The 23,694-nt window shown below is 37.0% G+C and overlaps 1 protein-coding gene across 1 annotated transcript in view; it reads right to left on the bottom strand.

Moving 5' to 3' along the window:
- LOC150108077 (dynein axonemal heavy chain 3-like) overlaps positions 1-23,694 on the bottom strand; it is a 170,289-nt gene that overhangs the window by 120,743 nt on the left and 25,852 nt on the right. Inside the window, exon 3 of the mRNA XM_090415941.1 lies at positions 6,752-6,852. Within this exon, the coding sequence (XP_090272067.1) occupies positions 6,752-6,852 (101 nt within the window). The remainder of the gene's footprint in view (positions 1-6,751; positions 6,853-23,694) is intronic.

The following is a 23,694-nucleotide window of genomic DNA, read 5'->3' as shown; positions in this document are numbered from 1 at the left end:
GATAGCGTTGCCATCTATGGTCAAGGCCGAGAACCTGTCAGACCACCCTCGTATTTGTAGTTTTTGCAATGTGACCTTTGAACTTCAAATTCCTATACATATTGAGGTTATGCTACAAGAAACTGATGATGCAAAGTATCTTGTAGCATAACCTCAATAACATAATATACTGCTGTAAATCTCATCACACCAACGTGCATAACTGTACCCTTACTAATACTGAACTGATAGCCATTATCAATTGCCCAAATTTCCAGCCTATCGAAATCATTCTCTAAGTGCTAGATATCAGTAATAATAATAATTATTATTATTACTGATATCTAGCAGTAATAATAATAATTATAATAATAGTATTTATAATAATAATAATTATTATTATAGTAATAGCAGTAATAATAATAATAACCTAGTCACTGCCCTGCCTAGGTTTGCATCATCACCAAACAATTGAAAGTCCCCAGTTAGATCCTTCCTAATGTCATTATTGTATAAATTGAATAACAATGTTCCAAGAACTAATCCTTGGAGTACACAACTAGTCACCTTAAATCTATCAGATTTCACACCCACCATATACCACTTTGATAGATGTATGTCAGTCAAACACCCACTTATCCAAGTCAAGAGTTTATATTCCAAATCCATATTTTCTAGTTTATGCAACATCCTTTCATGTGATGCCCTATCAATTGGCAAATTCCAAACAGTATCATAGTGTTCGATTCCCTTTATCCAACTCAGCCATATCATTGTTATAAAATATGAACAAATTGCTCAAAACATCACCTCCCTTTAGTAAATCCATGTTGTTCTTTGCAGAACATAGCTTGTCTATCAACCATTTCTATATGTGAGGTTTTACAAACTTCTCTAAAATCTTAAACACCACTTCAGAAGATACATCAGCTTTTTTTTTTTTTTTTTTTACAGTACCCTTGTGCAATGGAACTATCATACATTTTTTCCATTCCTGTGGTGTCTTTACTGAGCTGAGACTCAACTTAAACAAACATGTCAAATGCCTACCAATTCAGCACATTCCTTTAGCATATGTGTTGATATTCCCCTATTGATGAATTCTTATCCAGTTTATACAACAGCTCTTCAATCTCATTCAGCTCTATCTCATCATCCAATGTAGTAGTAGTAGCACCATGCACCATGTTACATATATCTGGTTGATATATCTTAGCAAAGTGAGCATTCATTAACTGAATAATTTCATTGGCTTCTAACACAAGAGTACCATCAGCATTCGGTAAAGTTATACTTCTACATTCATTCATTCTGTCTTTTAACTGTAACATAACAATAAAATTCTTTTGGTTTGCCATTAGACTGCATAGCCAATTTCTTTTCATACTCCAATTTTGCTTTCTGCACACCTTATAACTTTTCTGTTCTGTGGTTTATATATTTCAACCCTTCAATATTCTCATGGTATTCCTTCCACATCATCTTCCATGGATCTCTTTCTTAACAAGATTGCACATCCATTTCACATCTTATTTGTTTTTGGAACACTAGTGATATATTCAGATATTATAATAAATTTAGTTTAATCCTTTATCCAAGTGTGAGCAAACAAAGTTTGTGCCTGAAAGTATCTTCAGGACTGGGGTAAGGTAGTACGACACCGGGCAATTTGTTGCAAAGGTGGAGCAAGATAACATCACTCTTATCTCAGTAGTGAAGTAGTAGAAGAAGTAGTGAAGAGACCTCAATAAAGGTTGAAACTAGTCTGGGTAGTGGCCCTTCCCTTAATGCATAAGATTATACATATCCGCAAAGAGATGTGTTTTGCATTATGGGAGATACTGAGATAGGAGTGATGTTAGCTTGCTCCACCTTTGCAACAAGTTGCCCGGTGTTGTAACACCTTACTCCAGTCCTGAAGATACTTTCAGGTGCAAACTTTGTTTGCTCACACTTGGATAAAGGATTACACTAAATTTATTATAGTCTAACCAAGGGAAAAATAAACTTTCATCAATATTCAGATATTGCTTTAAGCACATTTTCAATTGATCCCATGCACTGATCATATAATTTCCATTCAGTAACTGACACCATGGGATCAAAGATAGTATTCCCCTGAGTTGGTCATAATTTTCTGCTCTGTAGTTCAACATGTAACCTGTCCTAATTGGAACATCTATATAATTAGCAACTTCACAGGCAAGTATGGCATAATCATTGTCACCAACAGGTGGTAAAATAGTCATATGAGGTGTGGCTATTAAATAACAAGACAAGGTGCGCTGTGAATCGTGCACTTGTAGCAGTGGGATGCACTTGCACCGTGCATGACCTTGGAGGTTCTAGAAGAAGTTGAGATCAGCACTGTTCGCTGTCGCTCATAGTTAGTCTGTAGGCAGTTATAAAAGAAACACGTGTGAAGTCACTTTGCCGGAATAATGTCTAACGTTAAACTCAAGCAGTGCATTAATCTCAAATTCCTTGTGAAACTGAAGAAATCGCCGACCGAGTGTTTGAAATGTTGCAGGAGGTGTACGGTGATAATGTAATGTCACATGCACGAATGTTTGAATGGCACAAACACTTTGCTGAAGGTGAGAAAACGCTGAAGATGACAAATAACTAGGTTGCCCTGTCACAGCAAGAGCCAAACAAAATGTTGCGAAAATTAATGAATAACGGATGATAGCAGACATGGTGCACATTGATAAAGAGACTGTGCAACAAATTTTGCATGAGCAATTGAACATGAACAAAGTCTACACCAAAATGGTTCCCAAAAACTTGTGTCAGAAGCAGAAAGACGTCCGGAAATAAATTTGCACTGACATCATGGAACAGCTGACAGTGGAGCCAGACTTGCAGGAGAAGATCATCCCATGTGATGAGACGTGGATTTTCCAGTATGATCCAGAAACAAAGAGACAATCGATGCACTGGAAAACTCCCACGTCACCGAGAATGAAAAAAGCAAGAATGAACAAGTCAAAACTGAAGGCAATGCTGATCGTTTTTTTTATATCAATGGCGTGGTAATGGTTGAATGGGTACCAGAAGGTCAGACAGTTAACCAACATTATTACCTTGAGGTTCTGACCAAGCTGAGAGAACGAGTGAGGAAGAGACCCAATCTGTGGAAGAACAACACTTGGATTCTCCATCAGGACAACGCTCCAGCCCACAATGCACTGTGTGTACAGCAGCAGCATCTAGCTGATATGAAGATCCCAGTGTTGAACCATCCACCTTACTTGCTGGACTTAGCTCCATGCGACTTTTACCTTTTTCCAAAGTTGAAATATGCAATGAAGGGCACCCATTTCCATCCATAAAGGAGAAAACGGCAGTGCTACTGAAGCAGATAATACCTGATAACTTGCAGCACTGCTTCCAACAATGGAAAATTCGTATGCAACGGTGCATAGATAGAGGAGGAGAGTATGTTGAACGGGATGACAATTAAGTTGTACAATTGTAATAATAAACCAATTTTTTTCAACCAGCTCATTATTTAATAGCCACACCTCGTATTCTTCACTAAGACTCCTTCTGATACTATGATCAAATCTAACATGCTTTTACCTCGAGTTCCTTCTTTTGAATGCTGCTTGAGCAAGTTGTCTCGCAACAACTCAGTTATTTATTTATTTATTCATTCATATGGAGTTTCCTCCCTTTTCTCCCCAATTCTTATCATGAGAGTTCTTTTCTATCCAATCAATGCTTGAATAATTTAAGTCATCCATAATGATTACTCATTTAGTACCAATCAGAGTAAATTGGCAATGCATTTCATCATCAGCAGCAACTGAACCACCAGGTATGCAGCAACATCTCATATATATTTCACCATGTTAAACTACACTTCGCACCAGATAGCCTCAAACTCACTTCTAGATGAAATACTATTACTATTACTATTATTGAATTGCTATTGCATTACATATTACTATTATTATATTTCAACCCTAACTGGACTCAAGTCATCTGATATCATTAGTAGTACTATCCCCACCCCTTCTCTCCTATCTGCTCTGTCATTCCTAAAAATACTATACTATACATTTGATGCCAGTTACAACATCTGACTCTGATAACCAGGTTTTCACTAATGCCAACAATCTTAGGCCAGAATTTAGTCAACAAAGCAACAAACTCAACACCTTTGTTTCTGATGCTCTTGGCATTTGTGTATCCAGTGCAGCAGCATAAATCCTTTATTATCTTATTACATTAAAAGGGCAGCAGAGATGATGTCAGTAACTATAGGCCAATCAGTCTGCTATCACAATTGTACAAAATGTTTAGATATCCATTATATTAAACAGAATCACAAGGTCCTTGGGTGATGCACACAACCATATGAACAAGCAGGATTCAGAGCAAGATTCTCCATAACAGATCATATCCACACTATTAACCAGTAATAGAAAAAAGCAAAGGAACATAATCTCCCTGCATATTTAGTGTTTGTAGATTTTTTTAAAAAAAAGCCTTTGATTCTCAATATCAGTCAGAAATAATAAACAGTTTAAAATAACAAACCATCTCAATAAGGTTGGGATGCCAGTTACAACATATAAAGTTACAAATCGGATATAAAGTATAACCATTATTAAAAACTGTATATCAAAACTTAACAGCCACTATAAAGCTAGAACATCAAGGAAAGGAATTTGGTATTAGGAGAGGGTAAGGCAAGGAGATCCTGTATCACTCAAATTGATTTCTGCTACATTAGAAGATGTCTTTAAGAACATCTCATATGAAAACTATGAACTTAACTTCAATGAAAAAAATCTCAATCACTTATGTTTTGCAGATGATATTGTTCTTTTAGCAAAAAAATAAAAAATAAGCTCAGGAAATGCTAAATGACCCTGATAGAGAAAGCAGGAAAAAAGTTTAAAGATTAATCTAACTACAAACAAACAGATAATTGTGGAAGACTATATTTACTTTGGTCAATTAGTCAGTTTTAAAGAAAAATAAGATAAAAAAATAAGTAGAAGAATCACACAAGAAACAAAGTATTTTGGCTGTATAAAGATTATCTGTTAGGAGATTTACCTATATGCCTTTAAAAAAAAAAAAAAAAAAAAAAAAAAAAGCTCTTTAATATATGCCAGCGGTGGCCAATTACGTGTCCTTTTGGAGCCAAAATAATTCCAGTAAGAATTAGAAGAGCCACAACCTTAGACCGATGCGATGGAGTAAGTGAGTGTGCACATGGTGAGGTTGTAATGAGTTTGTAAGAACTGCTTTGACTAATTATACACCTAATTTTAAGGAGCTTACTAAGAAAATGGATACAAGGAAGGCCTCTACAAGTAAATAACTAAAATTATTGTGTTTTGACTTTAAAAATTATTCTAATTGTTCTGAACTTCATTTAATGGATTTCAAATTAAACTTTTTTATTGCAGTAATTTTTATTAACCGTTTTATCTCTCTCTTTTTTTTTTATTTTGTTTCTCTTTTTTGTTGCCTCCTCTTCTCTTTTTGTTTATTTTTTGCTGGTAGATTGTGAAGAGCTGCGTGACAGGTGGACACGATCCATGCGGCTCGCAAGCCACGTTGGGCCTACCCCTGATATATATGCATTATTCCAGTATATACCTATTGAAATGAGACATGGGCAACAATTAAAAAACAGGAAGACCCAAAGTGTGTGGCCCAAAGAGCCTTGGAAAGAAAAATGCTTCATGTAACAAAAAAAAAAGGGGGAGGAGGACAGAATAAGAAATAATAGAATTAGAGAGATGACTAAAGTAGAAGATATTATGAAACATTGTAAAGCATGTAAATAAAAATGGGCTGTCCATGTTAGGAAACTGTCATAAGAAAGGTGGAAAAAATAAAGCACCGAGTGGATACTGAGAGAAGGAAAGGTTGTCAAAGAGCAAGACAGAGGGATGATCTACAAAGGTGTGATGAGATAATGGACACTAGTTAGAGAGACAGAACTGGAATAAGGGGGAGGGCTATATACAATGATGAATGGAAAGAGGATGAAGACGTAGCAGCAGCAGAATAAAAAATTATCACCTGGCTTTTATTTATATATATATATATATATATATATATATATATATACTTAGATCTATAGTCTGCTTGGCCCTGTTGGACAACTTTTTCCTTTCCCTCCTTCAATAAAGTGAAAAGGTCGGAATCCGAAGTTTGCAATTTAGTAGAAAATTTTTGCAAGGACACTAGAATGAAATCTTAACTACACTGTACTTGCATAGAATCTTATACATTCCTTGAGAGCATGCAAGGAAATTCTGAACATATTAATTTTTTTATATAAGAAGCAAAACAAAAGATCAGCATTTTATTTATGCTTTGATAAATAGAGATATACTGTCCAACCACAGATACCTCAGTTGGCTCAGTGCCAAGAAGAGTCAATTCATGTTGAAGGGGGAGAAAGAAATAAGGCGAATGTACGAATTGGTCACCAATATGCAAAATCATTGTTTTATAAGTAAAATTTTCCAACTGTCATACAAGCAAAATAGTTACTACTTTATAAACTACAATATTCATAAAAGAGAAGTTAATTTTCCAACATGTAATAATAAACAACTCATCCCAAAATACGGATTGATTACCCTATTATCAAAATGGATTCTCCTTGTAATGACATGCACAGAAGTGTCGAAGGGTCTCACCTCTGTAGGCATACAGTATTTATAATTTAATGTTTTATCTACTAATAGATGAAATGTTTACTAAAACTTCACCAAAAATGAAAAGAATTACATACATCAGTATCAAAAGGTGACAAAGAAGGGGACTGTTCTTTCAAATTTTTTTTTTCTGCTATGCTTTTTTGTTCCATTGGACTCAGTGGCCTGCTAGGTGGTCCTAAAGTAAAGGGTCTGTTGAAATAAAACAAAAGTTTATGAGAATATATCAGAAAAAAAAAAAAAAAAATGAAAAGCTGTTGAATTTCATATTAATAAATTATCGTAAATGATAAAGATTTATTAATGTTGCAGGACTAAGTTTAAACAGCACTGGTAAAGGATTAAAAACTATATTAATTCTTCATATATTTTGTTTCAATTACAAGACATCTTCAACAAGTACAGACTAATACTACTAACACACTCAAAACTAAATGAAATGTGGATGTAAGACTGAAGTCCTAGTTAAGTAGGGCGCCCTCAGTGGGTATCTGTAGGAGGTCTTGGTTGTAAATTAGGATTGTTTCTCATATTTTGGCAAGTTTCTTGCATCCATATTTATGAACATAAAACATGAAATGTGGAAAAAGAGGGTACTTTGAAGGAAGTACAAGAAGAATAATGGTAATAATCAGTCACATGAAGAGTATAAAGAACAAGCCAGGAGAGTGACTCAGTTAGTAAGGAAAACAAAAGTAAAGCATGAGCAGAAATTGGCAAATCAGGCTAAGCAAAAACCCTACAGAATTTTTTAGATATGTGGCAAGTAGAAGGAAGAATGATCATGGAAAGATGAAGTTAAGGAATGAAAGTGATTGAATGGTAACTGCTGCAGAAGACATTGTTGATGTATTCAGTGATCAATTTATAAGGGTGTTTCATCCTGATCAGGGTGGAATCATGAGGAACTTAAGAGTAGAGGACATAGGAGAGGATAGCTTAATTGTGAGTGAGCAGGAGGTATTTGAGGAAATAAATAACCTTGATGTTTAAGAGGCATTAGGATTTGATGACATATTACCACGCACCTTAAGGGAATTGGCATGCCTGTTTAATAAGAGTTTTGCAACAGCACAGGTTCCAAGGGAGTGGAAAGAGGGTAAAATTGTTCCACTGCATAAAGGCTGTAGCTTCAAATTATAGGCCGATCTGTATATCTGGAGTTGTGATGAAGGTACTGGAGAGATTAGTCAGAAGTAGGATACAGAAATGAGTTCATAACAGCAGTATTCTCTGTGATTATCAGCATGGGTTTGTTAAAAGGAGATCATGTTTCACTAACTTACTTATGTACTATAACAAGGTGACAAATACCTTCGACAGGGGAGATGCATACACAGTGGTGTACTTGGATTTTGCAAAGGCTTTTGATAGACTGCCACACAATAAGCTCTTAAATAAATTGAAACAGATGGGATTGGATAACAGACTTCTGTGTTGGATCAGTGACTGGCTGTCAGATAGGTATCAGAAAGTTATATATGGGAGTGCAGTATCCCGAAAGAGAAAGGTAACTAGTAGTGTACTGCAGGGGTCAGTTTTGGGGCCATTGTTGTTCAATTTGTATGTTAATGATATTGGGATGGGTTTAACTAGTGATATCGAGCTGTTTGCAGATGATGCAAAATCGGCGAGAGCAATGCGGAGTCAAGTGGATGTTATTGCCTTACAAGAGGACTTGAACAGATTGCATGATTGGGCAAGTATGTGGAACTACCAGTTCAATGTTGCAAAGTGTAAAGTTTTGAGATTTGGTAAGGAACGATGGGATGCAAAGTATACACTTGGTGGGGAAACTTTAACAGAAGCAGAGGTGATGAGAGATCTAGAAGTGATGTTGGACAAGGACCTGAAATTCAGGGGCCACATTGTACAAGTTTTGAAGACATCACATCGTATAATGGCAATGATGTGAGGAGCCTGACATGCAGAAATAGAGAGGTTATGATTCTACTGTATAAAGCCTTGATCAGGCCTCATATGGATTATTGTGCACAGATTTGGTCAACCTGGTCAGTTTATGATGGTCAGCATGGCTTCATTAGCTAACTGTTGCTCATACTTCACTTTTGCTACCCTTACCAACCAAGTAATCCTCCTTGCCTGGTCTACAATTATCACATGATAATTCCCATTATCATGTGGTAATTTATCAAACATTTTTGATAGATTACCACATGATCATATTCTTCATCCAAGAATATCACTGTATCTAACTTTATCTAACACACCCATCACCCTATCATAAAATGCAAGTGAATTGCTAAAACAGGACCTACCCTTTACAAATCCATGCTGACCATCATAAAGAATGCTATGTCCATCAACTCAATCCTGTATTCTATTCCTAATCAAGTTCTCCAACACCTTCACCACAACGACAATTATACAGACAAATTACATACAGACATCATAGCTAACTATGATGCACATGCCTTAAGAATACATGGTGATATGTCATCCATTCCCACATCCTTATTAACATCTAACCCAACCAACAACTGATACACCACTGATTCTTTCACTTCCAATTCTCCTAATACTTGCCTCCCTTATATATTATACTGCATCATTTATACCAATATGATATACGCTGATAAAGTGCTCATTCAATAATTCTACTATATTCTGTGCAGCTGTTATTCTGTGACTGATATTTTCAACAGTGTCAACCTGTCATAATTAGTCTTTCTTGCCATATAGCAGAAAAATTCCCTTGAGTTAACCTTCGCCTGACAAGCCAATCTTCTCTCATACTGCTCCTTTTCTTTCTTTACCATGCTCGATCATCTTTCTACCCTGCACTTTATACTCTTCATGGATCCAATCACCACAAACTGTCTTTTACCTCCTCCTCCGTAATATTTTCTTTTCCAGCACAGCTTGTTTGAATTCACTTTTCATCCATTTCACTCCTACTCTATTTACTCGTTTAACCCTTGGTATGTTATACACTGCTTTTGTCAGATACCGCATTGTGAGTTTCCATGCATTGTGAATATCTTTTCTGCTTAGCTCATCTACCTAATGTACTGATGCTAACTGACTATAGAGCTTCCTATAGCTTATTGCTTCCTATACACTATTGCCTCCTTCCATTCTATATTCCTGTAATTAAAGTCTACTGTCAGGATCACCTTCTTTTTACATGCCCAACTAATTTACTAAGCATTTCACAAATCAATATTCTTTGCATTCCCTGGCCTATAACAGTATCCTATTGGATATACTAACCTGTTTATTTCAACTTCACACCACACAGATTCAAAATCTGGGCATGCACTATCAACTTCCACACTTTATGGACACAATTCTCTGAAACATTAACAGCACCCCCCCATCCTCCTTTCACATTCGTATCCTTCCAGAAAATTATATATCCTTCTATTTCTATTTCTGATATTACATCTTTCTCAGACAACCAAGTTTAATTATTCCAATTATCTTTGAGCTTACTGACTCAATCAATGCAACAAACTCGGTTCTCTGGTTTCGAATACTCCTTACATTTGTGTACAAACATAATCCCTGTGTCCTTGAGGCCATTCTACCAGCACCAACATTCTCTATTCTAGCTGCTATACCACACATCTCTTTCTTGGTCTGATTACACCATTTCTCTATAGACAGACAGACAGACAGATAGAATAGCAACCATCTGCATAGAAGACGACAAAAAATATATCTGCAATCATGCATTTTTTGGACTTTATAGTTCTGGTCTTGTGGAGCATGCTTTGGATACTACTTATAATATTAACTTGAGGAAAAAACTACCATGTTCCATTATAGCAAATTTAGAAAAGAAAGACTGCTTTTAGAATCTGTGCCCTCAGACATCAGCATAATTTAAATAAACACAGATGCAAGAAACTGCTCAAAATATGGAAAACATTAATCCTTCAAGATCCCAAGTTTTGACCAGGGTTTCCTGTAGACATTATAAATAACAGAGGACAAACCACCTAATTAGGATTCTAGTCTTGCATTCATATTTTATTTTGTTTTATTGCCTTTATGCATGTTACAAGTAGTTTGAACTCCTTGAAGATGTCTCTGTGACTGAAACAAAAAATTGAAAGAATTGAAATAGAATTAAAACATGTCCTCCCACCAACTAAACCTTAACACATGGATAAAGATTTATTCATGTTTATTTTTGTTTTCACATAGTAAAATAATTTCTTTAATTATGATGCCTCAGATTAGAAATGTGTTATACTTTTCAAACTCTTCCTCTGTTTCCTCTTCAACAATATGTCTTTTCCTTTTTTTTGCTGTCATGGTAGTTAAGAATATCATTTTACACTTTATATAATGAAAAATGTCCACACATATACTAAAAACATAAAAATTTCAAAACTTAATTCTTATCCATAAATTACATGATAAATGTAATTTATAGATAAGTTTTAAGATTTACAAATTGAATATTGTAACATTGAGATATTAATCATGCATTAAAATAACAAAAATAATTATTTTATTAGAAACACTGACTATTAATCAGCAATTCACATGGCTATCATAAGAGTACAGCTACTGTCTGACCACAGATCCAAGACCCTCAGCTAGCAATGTGCCAAGGAGTCAATTCATGTTGAAGGGTAGAAAGGAATAAGGCGATATACAAATTCGTTACCAACACATGAAATCACACCACTCCACCACTACACCAAACCTCTACTACCAATCATCTCCATCAATGCCATCTACTGCCCACCATTAGTATTTTTAGTCTGAAAATCGCGTGTGTTCTGAAGGGCCGATTTGTCTGTATGCGATCTGTTTGTGGGAGAAAAAACCGTGCTACCTCCGTACGAGATTGGCTAACTCACCTTTGATTAAAAAAGTCCACATAAAGATTCCTTCCGTCACGATGAGAATAGAACTTAGGCCCAATTGAAGAGCGCAATATACCATCGTTCTTCCAATTGCGCTACGGAGGCTATAGTTATTTGATAGTTACCACTTTAAAAACTTCATTGTTCATAAAAGAAAAGTTAATTTTCTGACATGTAATAATAAACAATTCATCCCACAAGATAGATTGATTACCCTATTATCTGAATGGATTCTCCTTCTGACATGCGCAGAAGGGAGAAAAATGGTCTCACATTTGTGGGCATACAGCAGTAATAACATTATGATAATCTAGGACACAGCTAATAAAATATGAGTAATAAAAATAAATACTCAAAAATTAGCAAAAATTAACTCAAAAATGCACTAGTCAGATGGCTTCTTGTTCCAAGATAAGATGGTCAAAAAGACCAAGAATCACTTCTGTCCTACTGAAAGCCATGAGATGCATGGAGATTGCTTCTTAATACATGATTAATATCTTGATGTTACAATATTCAATTGGTAAGTACATCATTACACTTTTATTTATCAAAGGAGCTATGTAGCTTCATTTCATGGAAGTCATATATTTCCCACATACAAACAATAAACAGATGTATCACATATTGTTAAAATACTCTGGATCAGAGATAGTTGTAAAAGGGTTTTTTCACATGTAGTCACACTCAACATAATGCATAGTATTATGCAATTTCACACCTTTTAGAAAGTTTTTTCACTTAGTTACAGAGTAAATCATACTTGCCAAAAAATTATACTCTTGTTTAATCCTGCAGTCAAGTGTAAACAAACAGAGTTCATGTGTGAAGTATCTTTATGACTAGGCTTGAAAAGAAAATCCTAAGGAATTTTTTTTAGATATGTGGCCAGTAGGAGGAGAAATAACTGTGGAAGAATGATATTGTGGGATAAAAATGGGAATAGAGTGACTGATGCAGAGGAGATAGTAGAATTGTTCAATGAACACTATACTGGAGTATTTCATCCTGGAGGAGTCGGTTTTAATACTAGAGGGATAGGACAGGTTCAAGGTTTAGAGGTACAGGAGGAGAGTGTGTTTCAAATACAGAGTATTCTGGATGTCAGTAAAACTGTGGGATTGGATGGTATTTCACCACGAGTTTTGAGAGAATGTGCTAGGGAACTGACAGTGCCTTTGACCTGACTTTTACGTAAGTCTGGCTGCAGGAAAGGTGCCCATGGAATGGAAAGAAGGTAAGATAGAGAGTCAACATAATCTGTGAGAGTCAACATAGATTTGCGAAGGGGCACTCTTGTTTTAGCAATATGCTAGCCTTTTATGATAAAGTCACAAGAGCATTAGATAAGGGAAAGGCATATACTGCCATTTTCTTAGGCTTAGCGAAAGCATTTGACAGGGTGCCACATGATAAGCTGATATTTCAGTTGCAGCACATGGGTCTGGATGTCAGATTGGTGAACTGGATTCAGGATTGGCTGTCCGATAGGTATCAGATGGTGGGGCAGTTTCAAGGAAGCAGAGGGTTAAAAGTGGGGTCCCACAGGGCTCAGTACTGGGACCTATATTGTTTAACCTTTATATCAATGACATTGTCAGTGGATTGCAAGTGGATATTCAGTTGTTTGCAGATGATGCGAAGCTGGGAAGGATTATTAGTAAGAGTGCAGATGTGGCATCCCTGCAAGAGGATTTGAATAAGCTAGATAGATGGGTAAATGAATAGGTTTAATGCAGCAAAATGTAAGGTCTTGAGGTTTGGGAAACATCGATGGGACACTGCATACTCTATGGGAGGAGTTATACTGGCGGAAGTAGGGGAGACAAGAGATCTGGAGTTGATGATTGATAGAAACCTGAAATTTAGGGGAGGTGGTGAAGGTAACACAGAGGATTGCTGCAATAATGAGAAGGATGCTGACCTACAGAGATAAAAGGTTGTCATGATCCGTGGTGTTCAAGATAGGATGCGTGAGGAGTGTTTGCCAGGAGGAACAATAGAAAGGGTGGCTATGGCAATTAAGAGAGGTGAAAGGGTGGATGAGATGATTGTGATGGTAGGAACGAATGACTTGAGTGGTAATGTAAGTCGGGCAGCGAGAGATATGAGATTTTTGCTTGAGACTGTACGGAAGAAGACAGAGAGAGGAAAAATAGTGTGCGTGTTGCCTAGGTATGATAATGATGAGCTGAGCAGAAGAGCGGTGATATTGAATGGCATAATAGCGAGAATGTGTGACAAGAGAGGACTGGTATATGTGGATGCCTGGAGTGTGTTTGAGGAACGAGAGGAGTTGTATGCGAGAGACCATTTACATTTGAATAAGGAAGGACGTAGGCATCTGGAGAGATTGCTGTTCTGAACGAGTCAGTGTGTCCCAGGGAGGATGATAGCAGGGGTGGCCTCTTGTGGGAATAGATACTTGGGAGAAGGGAGACAATGTCAGGTAACACTGAGCCCAGTGGAGTCCAGAAGAGATAATGCTGGGTATAGAAACAATGGCATTTATATGCTGTATACTAATGCCAGGAGTATCCGGAATAAGGGAGAGGAATTGGTGGCGCAGATAGCATCAGCCTGGCCAAAAATTATTGCGATCACTGAGACGTGGTTGACAGAAGGGGATGTAACAACAGGAATAGAAGTCGCTGGGTATACCATTTTTCGTCAGGATAGGAGGGGAAAGCGTGGTGGTGGTGGGGTACTGCTTATGATAAGTGATGACCTATGTCCTCTAAGAGTGGAGAATTTGGAAGGAAGTGAGACAAATGATTTTGAGAGCGTATGGTGTGAGGTAGAGGTAGGCAAGACAGGATATTTAGTGGGGTGTTGCTACAGACCCAGGAGCAGAGAGGATGGGGACCAGGAGATGTTTAGACAGCTAAGTTTGGCAAGTGCAAGAAGAATGATTGTTATGGGAGATTTTAACTTCAGTAGTATAAATTGGAGAGAGGAAGATGCATGTAGCAATAGGGGAATGGAATTTCTAGAATTCTTGAGGGACAAATGTCTTAGGCAACATGTAACAGAGGGAACAAGAGGTTCAAAAATTTTGGATTTGGTTATAGCATCAGAAGAGTTGATAATAACTGAGTTGACGTCTCTCCCACCAGTTGGAGAGAGTGACCATATGGTGTTGACTTGGAAAATGAATAGACATGCAGGAGTATCAAAGAGACGGGAACTTATGTGGAATTATAAGGCAGGTGATTATAATAGTCTTAGACGTCAACTTCGGGAAGTTTCATGGAGGGAGGAATTGGAAGGCAGGGATATCACCAGTGCGTGGGAAATTGTGAAAGAATATTTGTTATCAGCAATGGTAAGTTGTACACCACGAGTGAAGAAGAGGACGCAATTTGGAGTAAAGTGGATGACAAACAATATTAAACAGGAATTGCATGCGAAAAAGAGGCTATGGAAGAGATATAAGGAGATAGGTGAAGAGATGCATGAGGAATATAAGACACAGGCCAGAAGAGTGACTAGTGTGGTAAGGAAAGCGAAACTGGAATATGAGAGGAGATTGGCCCTAAGATCCAAAGAAAATCCTAGGGAATTTTTTAGCTATGTGGCCAGTAGGAGGAGAAATGACTGTGGAAGAATGATATTGTGGGATAAGAATGGGAATAGAGTGACTGATGCAGAGGACATAGTGGAATTGTTCAATGAACACTTTATTGGAGTATTTCATCCTAGAGGAGTCAGTTTTAATGCTAGAGGGATAGGACTGGTACGAGGTCTGGAGGTACAGGAGGAGAGCGTGTTTCAGATACTGAGTACTCTGGATGTCAGTAAAGCTGTGGGACTGGATGGTATTTCGCCACGAGTTTTGAGAGAATGTGCTAGGGAATTGACAGTACCTTTAACGTGGCTTTTCAATGAAAGTCTGGCATTGGCAAAGGTGCCCAGCGAATGGAAGGAAGGTAAGATAGTGCCATTGCATAAGGGTGGTAACAGACTGGAAGTGTCTAATTATAGGCCAGTCTGTGTGTCATCAGTAGTTGTTAAGATCTTGGAGAAAGTAGTGAGGGACCATGTACAGCATTGGGCAGATGAGGGTAATGTTATCTGTGAGAATCAACATGGATTTGTGAAAGGACGCTCTTGTTTTAGCAATATGCTAGCCTTTTATAATAAAGTTACAAGAACATTAGATGAGGGAAAGGCATATACTGCAATTTTCTTAGACTTGGCGAAGGCATTTGACAGGGTGCAACATGATAAGCTGATATTTAAGTTGCAGCACATGGGTCTGGATGTCAGATTGGTCAACTGGATTCAGGATTGGCTGTCTGATAGGTATCAGAGAGTTGTGTATGGTGGAGCAGTTTCCAGGAGGCAGAGGGTTACAAGTGGGGTCCCACAGGGCTCAGTACTAGGACCTATATTGTTTAACCTTTATATCAATGACATAGCCAGTGGATTGCAGGGGGATATTCAGTTGTTTGCAGATGACGCGAAGCTGGGAAGGATTATTAGTAATAGTGCAGATGTGGTAGCCCTGCAAGAGGATTTAAATAAGCTAGATAGATGGGCAAATGAATGGGGGTCAGTTTAATGCAGCAAAATGTAAGGTCTTGAGGTTTGAGAAACATCGATGGGATGCTGCATACTCTATGGGAGGAGTTATACTGGAGGAAGTAGGGGAGACAAGAGATCTGGGGTTGATGATTGATAGAAACCTGAAGTTTAGGGGACATATTGCAAAGGTGGTGAAGGTAACACAGAGGATTGCTGCTATTATGAGAAGGACACTGACCTGCAGAGATAAGAGGGTTATCATTCCATTGTATAAGTCTCTGATCAGACCACACTTCGACTATTGTTCTCAGATTTGGTCCCCAGGATTTGAAGGGGATAAATTAACTGTGGAAAGGATACAAAGACGGATGACAAAGATGGTTTTAGGACTGTACAAGAATAGTTATGAGGATCGGCTGAGAGAATGTGGACTGCAGAGTTTGGTGGATAGAAGAAGGAGAGGTGATATGATTGAGACTTTTAAACTGTTGAGAGGTGGTTACAGGGTTGACACTGATGAGTTCTTTCGCTTGGTTGATCAGCGGGAAGGAGTGATGACAAGAGGCCATCCCTGGAAGTTACGAAAGGAAACTGTGAGCAAGAGGGTAAGGAGTGGTTTCTTTGTGTGGAGGGTGGTTGAGCAGTGGAATGCATTGCCTGATGGAGTGGTGGGAGCGAGAACGGTCAGTGAGTTTAAAGAGTGGTATGATAGACTTTGTGTTTCTCAGGGGGGGGACCTCCCCTCAGTGAGTCTTGACAGACTTTATGTCTTAGGAAGGACCTCCCTCGATGAGTCTTTTGACTCCTTAGAGGCTTGAATAATAATAATAATAATAATAATAATAATAATAATTCCATTGTATAAGCCCCTGATTAGACCACACTTGGACTACTGTTCTCAGATTTGTTCCCCAGGATTTGAAGGGGATAAATTAACTGTGGAAAGGGATAACAAAGCAGATAACAAAGATGGTTTCAGGACTGTATAATGATAGTTATGAGGATCGGCTGAGAGAATGCGGAATGTAGAGTTTGGTGGATAGAAGAAGGAGAGCTGATATGATTGAGACTTTTAAACTGTTGAGAGGTGGTTACAGGATTGACACTGAGGAGTTCTTTTGCTTGGTTGAACAGCGGGAAGGAGTCATGACAAGAGGCCATCCCTGGAAGTTATGAAAAGAAACTGTGAGCAAGAGGATGAGGAGTGGTTTCTTTGCATGGAGGGTGGTTGAACCATGGAATGCATTGCCTGATGGAGTGGTGAGAGCGAGAACGATCAATGAGTTCAAGGAGTGGTATGATAGACTTTGTGTTTCTCAGGGGAGGGACCTCCCCTTGATGAGTCTTGATAGACTTTGTGTTTCTTAGGAAGGACCTCCCACGATGAGTCTTTTGACTCCATTAAGGCCTGAATAATAATAATTGTATACAGAGACTGAAGACTTCATATCTATTGCCTTAGTATCCCATAATGCATAATACACTTTAAGCCTAAACATTAAGAGAGTCACTACTCAGACAGGTTTTTAACCTTTATCAGGGTCTCGTCACTGGGAGCAAGACCCAAGACAATACCAAGATTGAATTAACACAAACATCATATAATTCCTATATACAAATATTAAAAAAGCTGTACCTACCAGGCACATAGAAGCATTTTTTGAAAATACTTCCTTTTTCACCAGGCTATGTGCCTGGTGAAAAAGGACACATGTATGAGAAAAGGACAAAGCTAATAATAACAGTATTTTTACTGGATTTCTGCTCAGGATACAGACTAGTCATTATTAATACCACGTTCCAACATAAAGATGTACATGAGTTTACTTGGAGAGAAGAAGCAAGGAATAAGAAAAGTCTCACTGTCTATGTTTATTGTTGATAGTGATGTTTTCTCACTGGTGCAGGACACTAGAGTGTACAGAGGATTTGAAATTGGAAGTGATCACCATTTAGTCTTAAGCAGGATAAAACTGAATTTCATATTAAAAAGAAGAAAATTTAAAGTGGATGCCCTTAGTATTAAGGGCATTCATTGTATAAAATTCAACCTAAACAAGCATAAATTACAAAAATGAAGATTCAACAGTGAGAACATGTGGGCTATATGTAAATGACAAAGCGAGGCACAGTATCAAGTACTTTTCAGGTCCTAATCAAACAAATCAAATCAAAATTATATATATATATATATATATATAATTAATACCAAAATAGAAAAAAATACTATTTATTATTTGATTGCAACTAGTTTCATTTTCTTAGAAAACTTCATCAAATATATTTTTGAAAATATATTTGATGAAGTTTTCATTACAAGAGGTGGCTATCAATTAACTTGTAAAGGTGTGTTGCTGACATCTGAAAACAGGGGTGGATGCCATAGTATTCTTAAGGAAAAGAAGCTGAAAAACACAAAAATCCGAAATAACCTCATAAAGAGATATAATACTGGAACACGACCTATTGATGAAGTATTAGAAGAAGTGAAGCAAAAAATAGTTGCAGTTGCAGCTAAAATAAGAAGATACAGTGCACGCATTGAACAGTACAAGCAAAATTCGATGTTTCGCGCAAATCAGCACCAGTTTTACAAGAAAACTGATTGCTGCTAGAATGATAACCTTAAAGAAAATATAAATATAAATACTAGAGACAAAGAAAATACACTGAAGTTTTGGAAAAACCTATGGGACAACCCTAAGAGGCACAATAACAAGGCAAAATGGATTGAACAAATTACGAACAAATCTCAAGAACGAAAAATGGACCAACTGAAAATAACAACTGAAATGGTTCAAAAGCAATCTAAAAAAATAAAAAATTGGTCAACACCCGGGAAGGATGAATTACATGGCTACAGGTTGAAATATCTAACAGGCTTACATGAAAGACTTGCTAACCAATTTTATGATGTTTTAGAAGGAAAATGCAAAGAAGAGTGGCTCACAGCAGGGAAAACGTTTTTGATCATAAAGGATAAAGAAAAAGGTCCAAACCCAGAAAACTTCCGACCAATAACCTGCCTGCCAACAACTTTTAAGCTACTCACAGGCATACTAGCTGATAAAATATACAGCTATCTTAAAGCAAATTCTCTTCTCCCAATTGAACAAAAAGGTAACAGCAAAAATTCAAGAGGCACAAAAGACCAATTGCTGATTGATAAAATGATTCTTAAAAATTGCAAACGTAGAAAACCCAACCTTCATATGGCTTGGATAGATTATAAAAAAGCGTTTGATTCGGTGCCTTATAGTTGGATTTTAAAATGCACAGAACTATTTGGTATTAGCGAAAACGTGCAAAAATGTTTGCAATCCAGCATGAAAAACTGGAAAACAACGTTGGTTATAAATAGAGAAGAAATTGGAGAGGTAAACATAAAAAGGGACATCTTCCAAGGAGACTCATTATCTCCCCTATTGTTTATATTGTCATTGATCCCCTTAACTAGAATTTTAAATAAAACTGCTCATGGTTATCAAACTGTGCAAAAATATCTCATCTTTTATACATGAACGATCTGAAGTTGCATGCAAAATCAGAGAATGAACTCGGATCGTTGCTAAACACTGTGCACATATTCAGTCAAGATATATCAATGGATTTTGGCTTAGACAAATGTGCAATTGCTGGAATAACAAGAGGAAAGTTTGAAGATATGAACGAAATCGAGCTGCTCAATGGTGAAATAATCAAAGCAATAAAATTCGAAGACAGCTTCAAATATTTGGGAATTTTAGAAGCATCACAAATTTTGCACAATAAGATCAAAGAAAGAACTAGAGCAGAATACATAAGATGATTAAGAAAACTCCTTAAGTCAATGCTTAATGCTGGAAATTTGATAAAAGCAATTAATACCTGGGCCATACCTGTTCTGAGATATTCAGCAGGCATTGTTGAATGGACCCACCTAGAGATGGAAGATTTAGATCGAAAAACTCGAAAATTAATGACAATGCACCATGCCCTCAATCCTCGCAGTGACATTGATAGGCTATATCTATCACGCAAAAAAGGAGGTAGAGGATTATTACAAGTGAAGCAAGTTATTGAAGAAGAAAAACGAAATTTAAATGATTATCTGCAGCAAACAACGGAAAAATTTCTAATTGAGGTAAGGAAAGAGGGTTTATTTAAACCTATGGAGACAAAATTGGAATACAAAACCAACCAAGTAAAAGTGAGAACTGAAAGATGGAAAAATAAGGCATTGCATGGAAAATACCTTCACAGCATAGAGGACAGTGCTGACAGCAACTTGACCTGGCAATGGTTGAGAAATGGAGCACTAAAGAAAGAAACAGAATCGGTAATTTTTGCAGCACAAGAACAGGCCATTAAAACCAACGTTATGATGGCAAAAATACAAAAAATTCAAGAAGACAGTAAATGTAGATTGTGCAAAGAAAAGGAAGAAACGGTAGACCACATTATAAGTGGATGCAGCAAAATCGCACAAATTGAGTACCGTAAAAGGCATGATAACGTAGCTAAGATAATCCACTGCCATTTATGTAAAAAGTATGGGTTTGAAGTATCTAAAGACTATTGGAAGCATAAAGTTCACCAGAAAGTGGTTGAGAATGAAAAAGCTAAAATACTCTGGGACTTCAAAATCCTGACTGACAAAATCTTGGAATGTAATACACCCGATATTACAGTGGTTGAAAAAAGTGAAAACAAGGGTGTTATGTTTATCAAAATATCAGTACCAGGAGATAGTCGGATTGACAACAAAGAAAATGAAAAAATTACAAAATATTGCGATTTGCAAATCGAAGTGGAACAAATCTGGCAAAAGAAAATGAAAGTTGTTCCCATAATAATAGGTGCTTTAGGCGCCATTCCTAAAACATTGAAAAAAAAACATCTAGAAGCACTCGAGTTAGATGAATTAAAAATTGGGCAGCTGCAAAGGCCGCTTTGTTCGGCACAGCTTTCATTTTCAGAAAGTATTTCCACAACTCATAGGCCCTTGGGTAGGGCTCGAATTAGTGGAATATAACCAGCCTTTTCTTAAGACTGAGGAAGCAAAATCAAGCTTTGATGAATATTATATATAATTAATACCAAAATAGAAAAAAATACTATTTATTATTTGATTGCAACTAGTTTCATTTTCTTAGAAAACTTCATCAAATATATTTTTGTATTTCTCTTTTCATAACATGAAAAGAGAAATACAAAAATACACATTACAAGAGGTGGCTATCAATTAACTTGTAAAGGTGTGTTGCTGACATCTGAAAACAGGGCTGGATGCCATAGTATTCTTGGGCACATTCATGCAGGTATGATTTGGTGTACAACAAAGTTGGATAGCTGAAGAGTGACCATCAGATAGGTTTTAGGTATGGCTATTATTAAGGTTAGTATTACCTTAAGTGAAGTTTTCTAAGAAAAGAAAACTAGTTGTGCAATCAAATAATAAATAGTGTTTTTTTTCTGTTTTGGTATCTCATGGGTTCTGGTCATTAAATTTATTTAATTGTGTCATGTAGCTGAGTAAATCCAGGTATGACAGTGGTGAGATGAGATGGAGAGCAAGGATTATGAATATGTTAGCAGAAATGTGTGAGGAGAAAGGAGGGCAGTTTGCTAATATGTGGAATGAGTTTGAAGGATGAAGTGAACTGTATAGGAGCAATGGACTGCATTTAAGTGGTGTTGGTGTGAGTTACTTGGAGAGACTACTGCTGGAAGGTAGAGAAGTGAATGCAGAGAATTAATCTGATTAAGTGAGAAATGATGTGGAAGAATGGGAGAGTAAGACAAGAGAGATTGAAGAGGTGGTTATGATTGAAAAAATGAGTGGCATGAATATAGAGAATGAGAGAAGAGGTGTGCAAGGCAGACGGGGAAATAGGGAGGGTCAGAGTGGACAGGGGGAACACAGCGTGAGAAAGGTTGATGCTCCAAGAGGATATGAATGTGTCTAGGAGAAAAAAAAGGGAAGGAGATGACTTGGGATCAAGGGAAACAGTTGGATTTCAAGAAGGTTCTAAGATAAATAAGGAGAAAAAGAAATGGCTCAAGTTAAGTATGGAAAAGTCACATCAAATAAGTGGTACCAGTAGAACCTAGCTATAGATCCAGGAATGAGCAGCTGTGTTTGTATACCAAATGCTAGAAGTGTAAAAAAACAAGGCAAATGAAATGGCTGCATTAATTGAGTCTGTACACCCAAGCATTGTTGAAATAAGTGAGACATAGTTAGCTGAGGATGACATCCTGATAGGAATAGAGATGGAAGGGTATGATGTGTTTGGTGAAGATAGAAAGGTTAAAAAGGGAAGGGGAGAAGTGCTATTGATAATAGAGAAAGAGTTATGTCCATACAAAGTAGAGATGCAAAAGGGAAATAGTGCCAGAGGTTTTGAGGCAGTATGGTGTGAGATAGAGGTACATCTGACTAAGTATAGGCAGCCCCCAGGTTACGGACGACCCAACTTATGGTGTTCTGTACCCTACAAACGGGCTCCCAAGGCTCCCCATAAGGATAATTAATAATTAAATTAATAATTCAGGAAATAGTTTCTTTCGTGCATGTAAACATACCGGCACTTCACCACATTATTAAAGCAGCTCTTCTCGTTATTTGGAAGTCAAATTTAAGGGCCTGGGTCACACTTGCCATGTTTGAAGATTGGTTCTCGAACTGTTTTATTCCTGATGTGGTACGTTATTGTACAGAAAAGAAAATTCCCTCTAAAATTCTGCTTTTGCTGGACAATACTCCTGGACATCCAACATCTTTAGATGACCTTCACCCTAATGTAAAGGTTGTATTTTTACCACCCAACATTACATCATTATTACAGTCAATGGACCAGGGGGTCATTTCTGCATTTAAGGCTTATTACTTAGGCGTACATTCCCACAAGCAGTCAAGTCTACGGAAGGTGATGTGATGAACTTGAGAGAGTTCTGGAAAAATTATAACATCCATGATGCCATCAAAAACATTGCTGATTCTTGGGAGGAAGTGAAGCAATCAACAATTGAGAGGTGTAGGGAGTGTAGAACAAACTGTGCCCTCAATTCTATGATGATTTTCATGGCTTCACAGAAGAAGACATCGTCGAAGCCAGAAAAGCTGTGGTGAATAGTGGCAATGCACTGCAATTGGACATCATTGAAAATGATGTCTCTAAATGAAGTTAATGTAACTTATTATTACAGTACAGAGGTATTGTTATTATTATTATTTCAATATTACACTGTATTATTATTGCCATATATGAGTGATTATAGCATTGTTATTATTACCGTATATGCGCTGTTCATCAGGGATCCAAGTTACATACAAATCTGACTTAAAGACGTTGTCAGGAATGTATCTCATTCGTAACCCGGGGACTACCTGTATTTCATAGAATGAAATACTTAGTCAGATGTTGTTATAGACCTGGTAATGTGGGTGGTAGTGACTAAGAAATGTATAATCAAATTAGCCAAGTGAATAAGAAAAGGGTGATGATTATGAGCAATTTTAATTATGACAATATAGATTCAGATGATGAGATAGCAACTGAATATAAAGAAAATTAGTTTTTAAGGAACAACTACCTCAGACAGTATGTAACAGAGGGCACACGAGGATTGAATGTCTTGAATTTGATCAACTCATCAGAGAATGT

The sequence above is a fragment of the Typopeltis vanoorti genome, chromosome 3 (assembly GCF_054136105.1).
Source record: "Typopeltis vanoorti isolate ZY-2024b chromosome 3, IOZ_Tvanoo_1.0, whole genome shotgun sequence".
NCBI classification, from domain to species: domain Eukaryota; kingdom Metazoa; phylum Arthropoda; class Arachnida; order Uropygi; family Thelyphonidae; genus Typopeltis; species Typopeltis vanoorti.
This window is presented reverse-complemented; position numbering and strand designations above follow the sequence as displayed.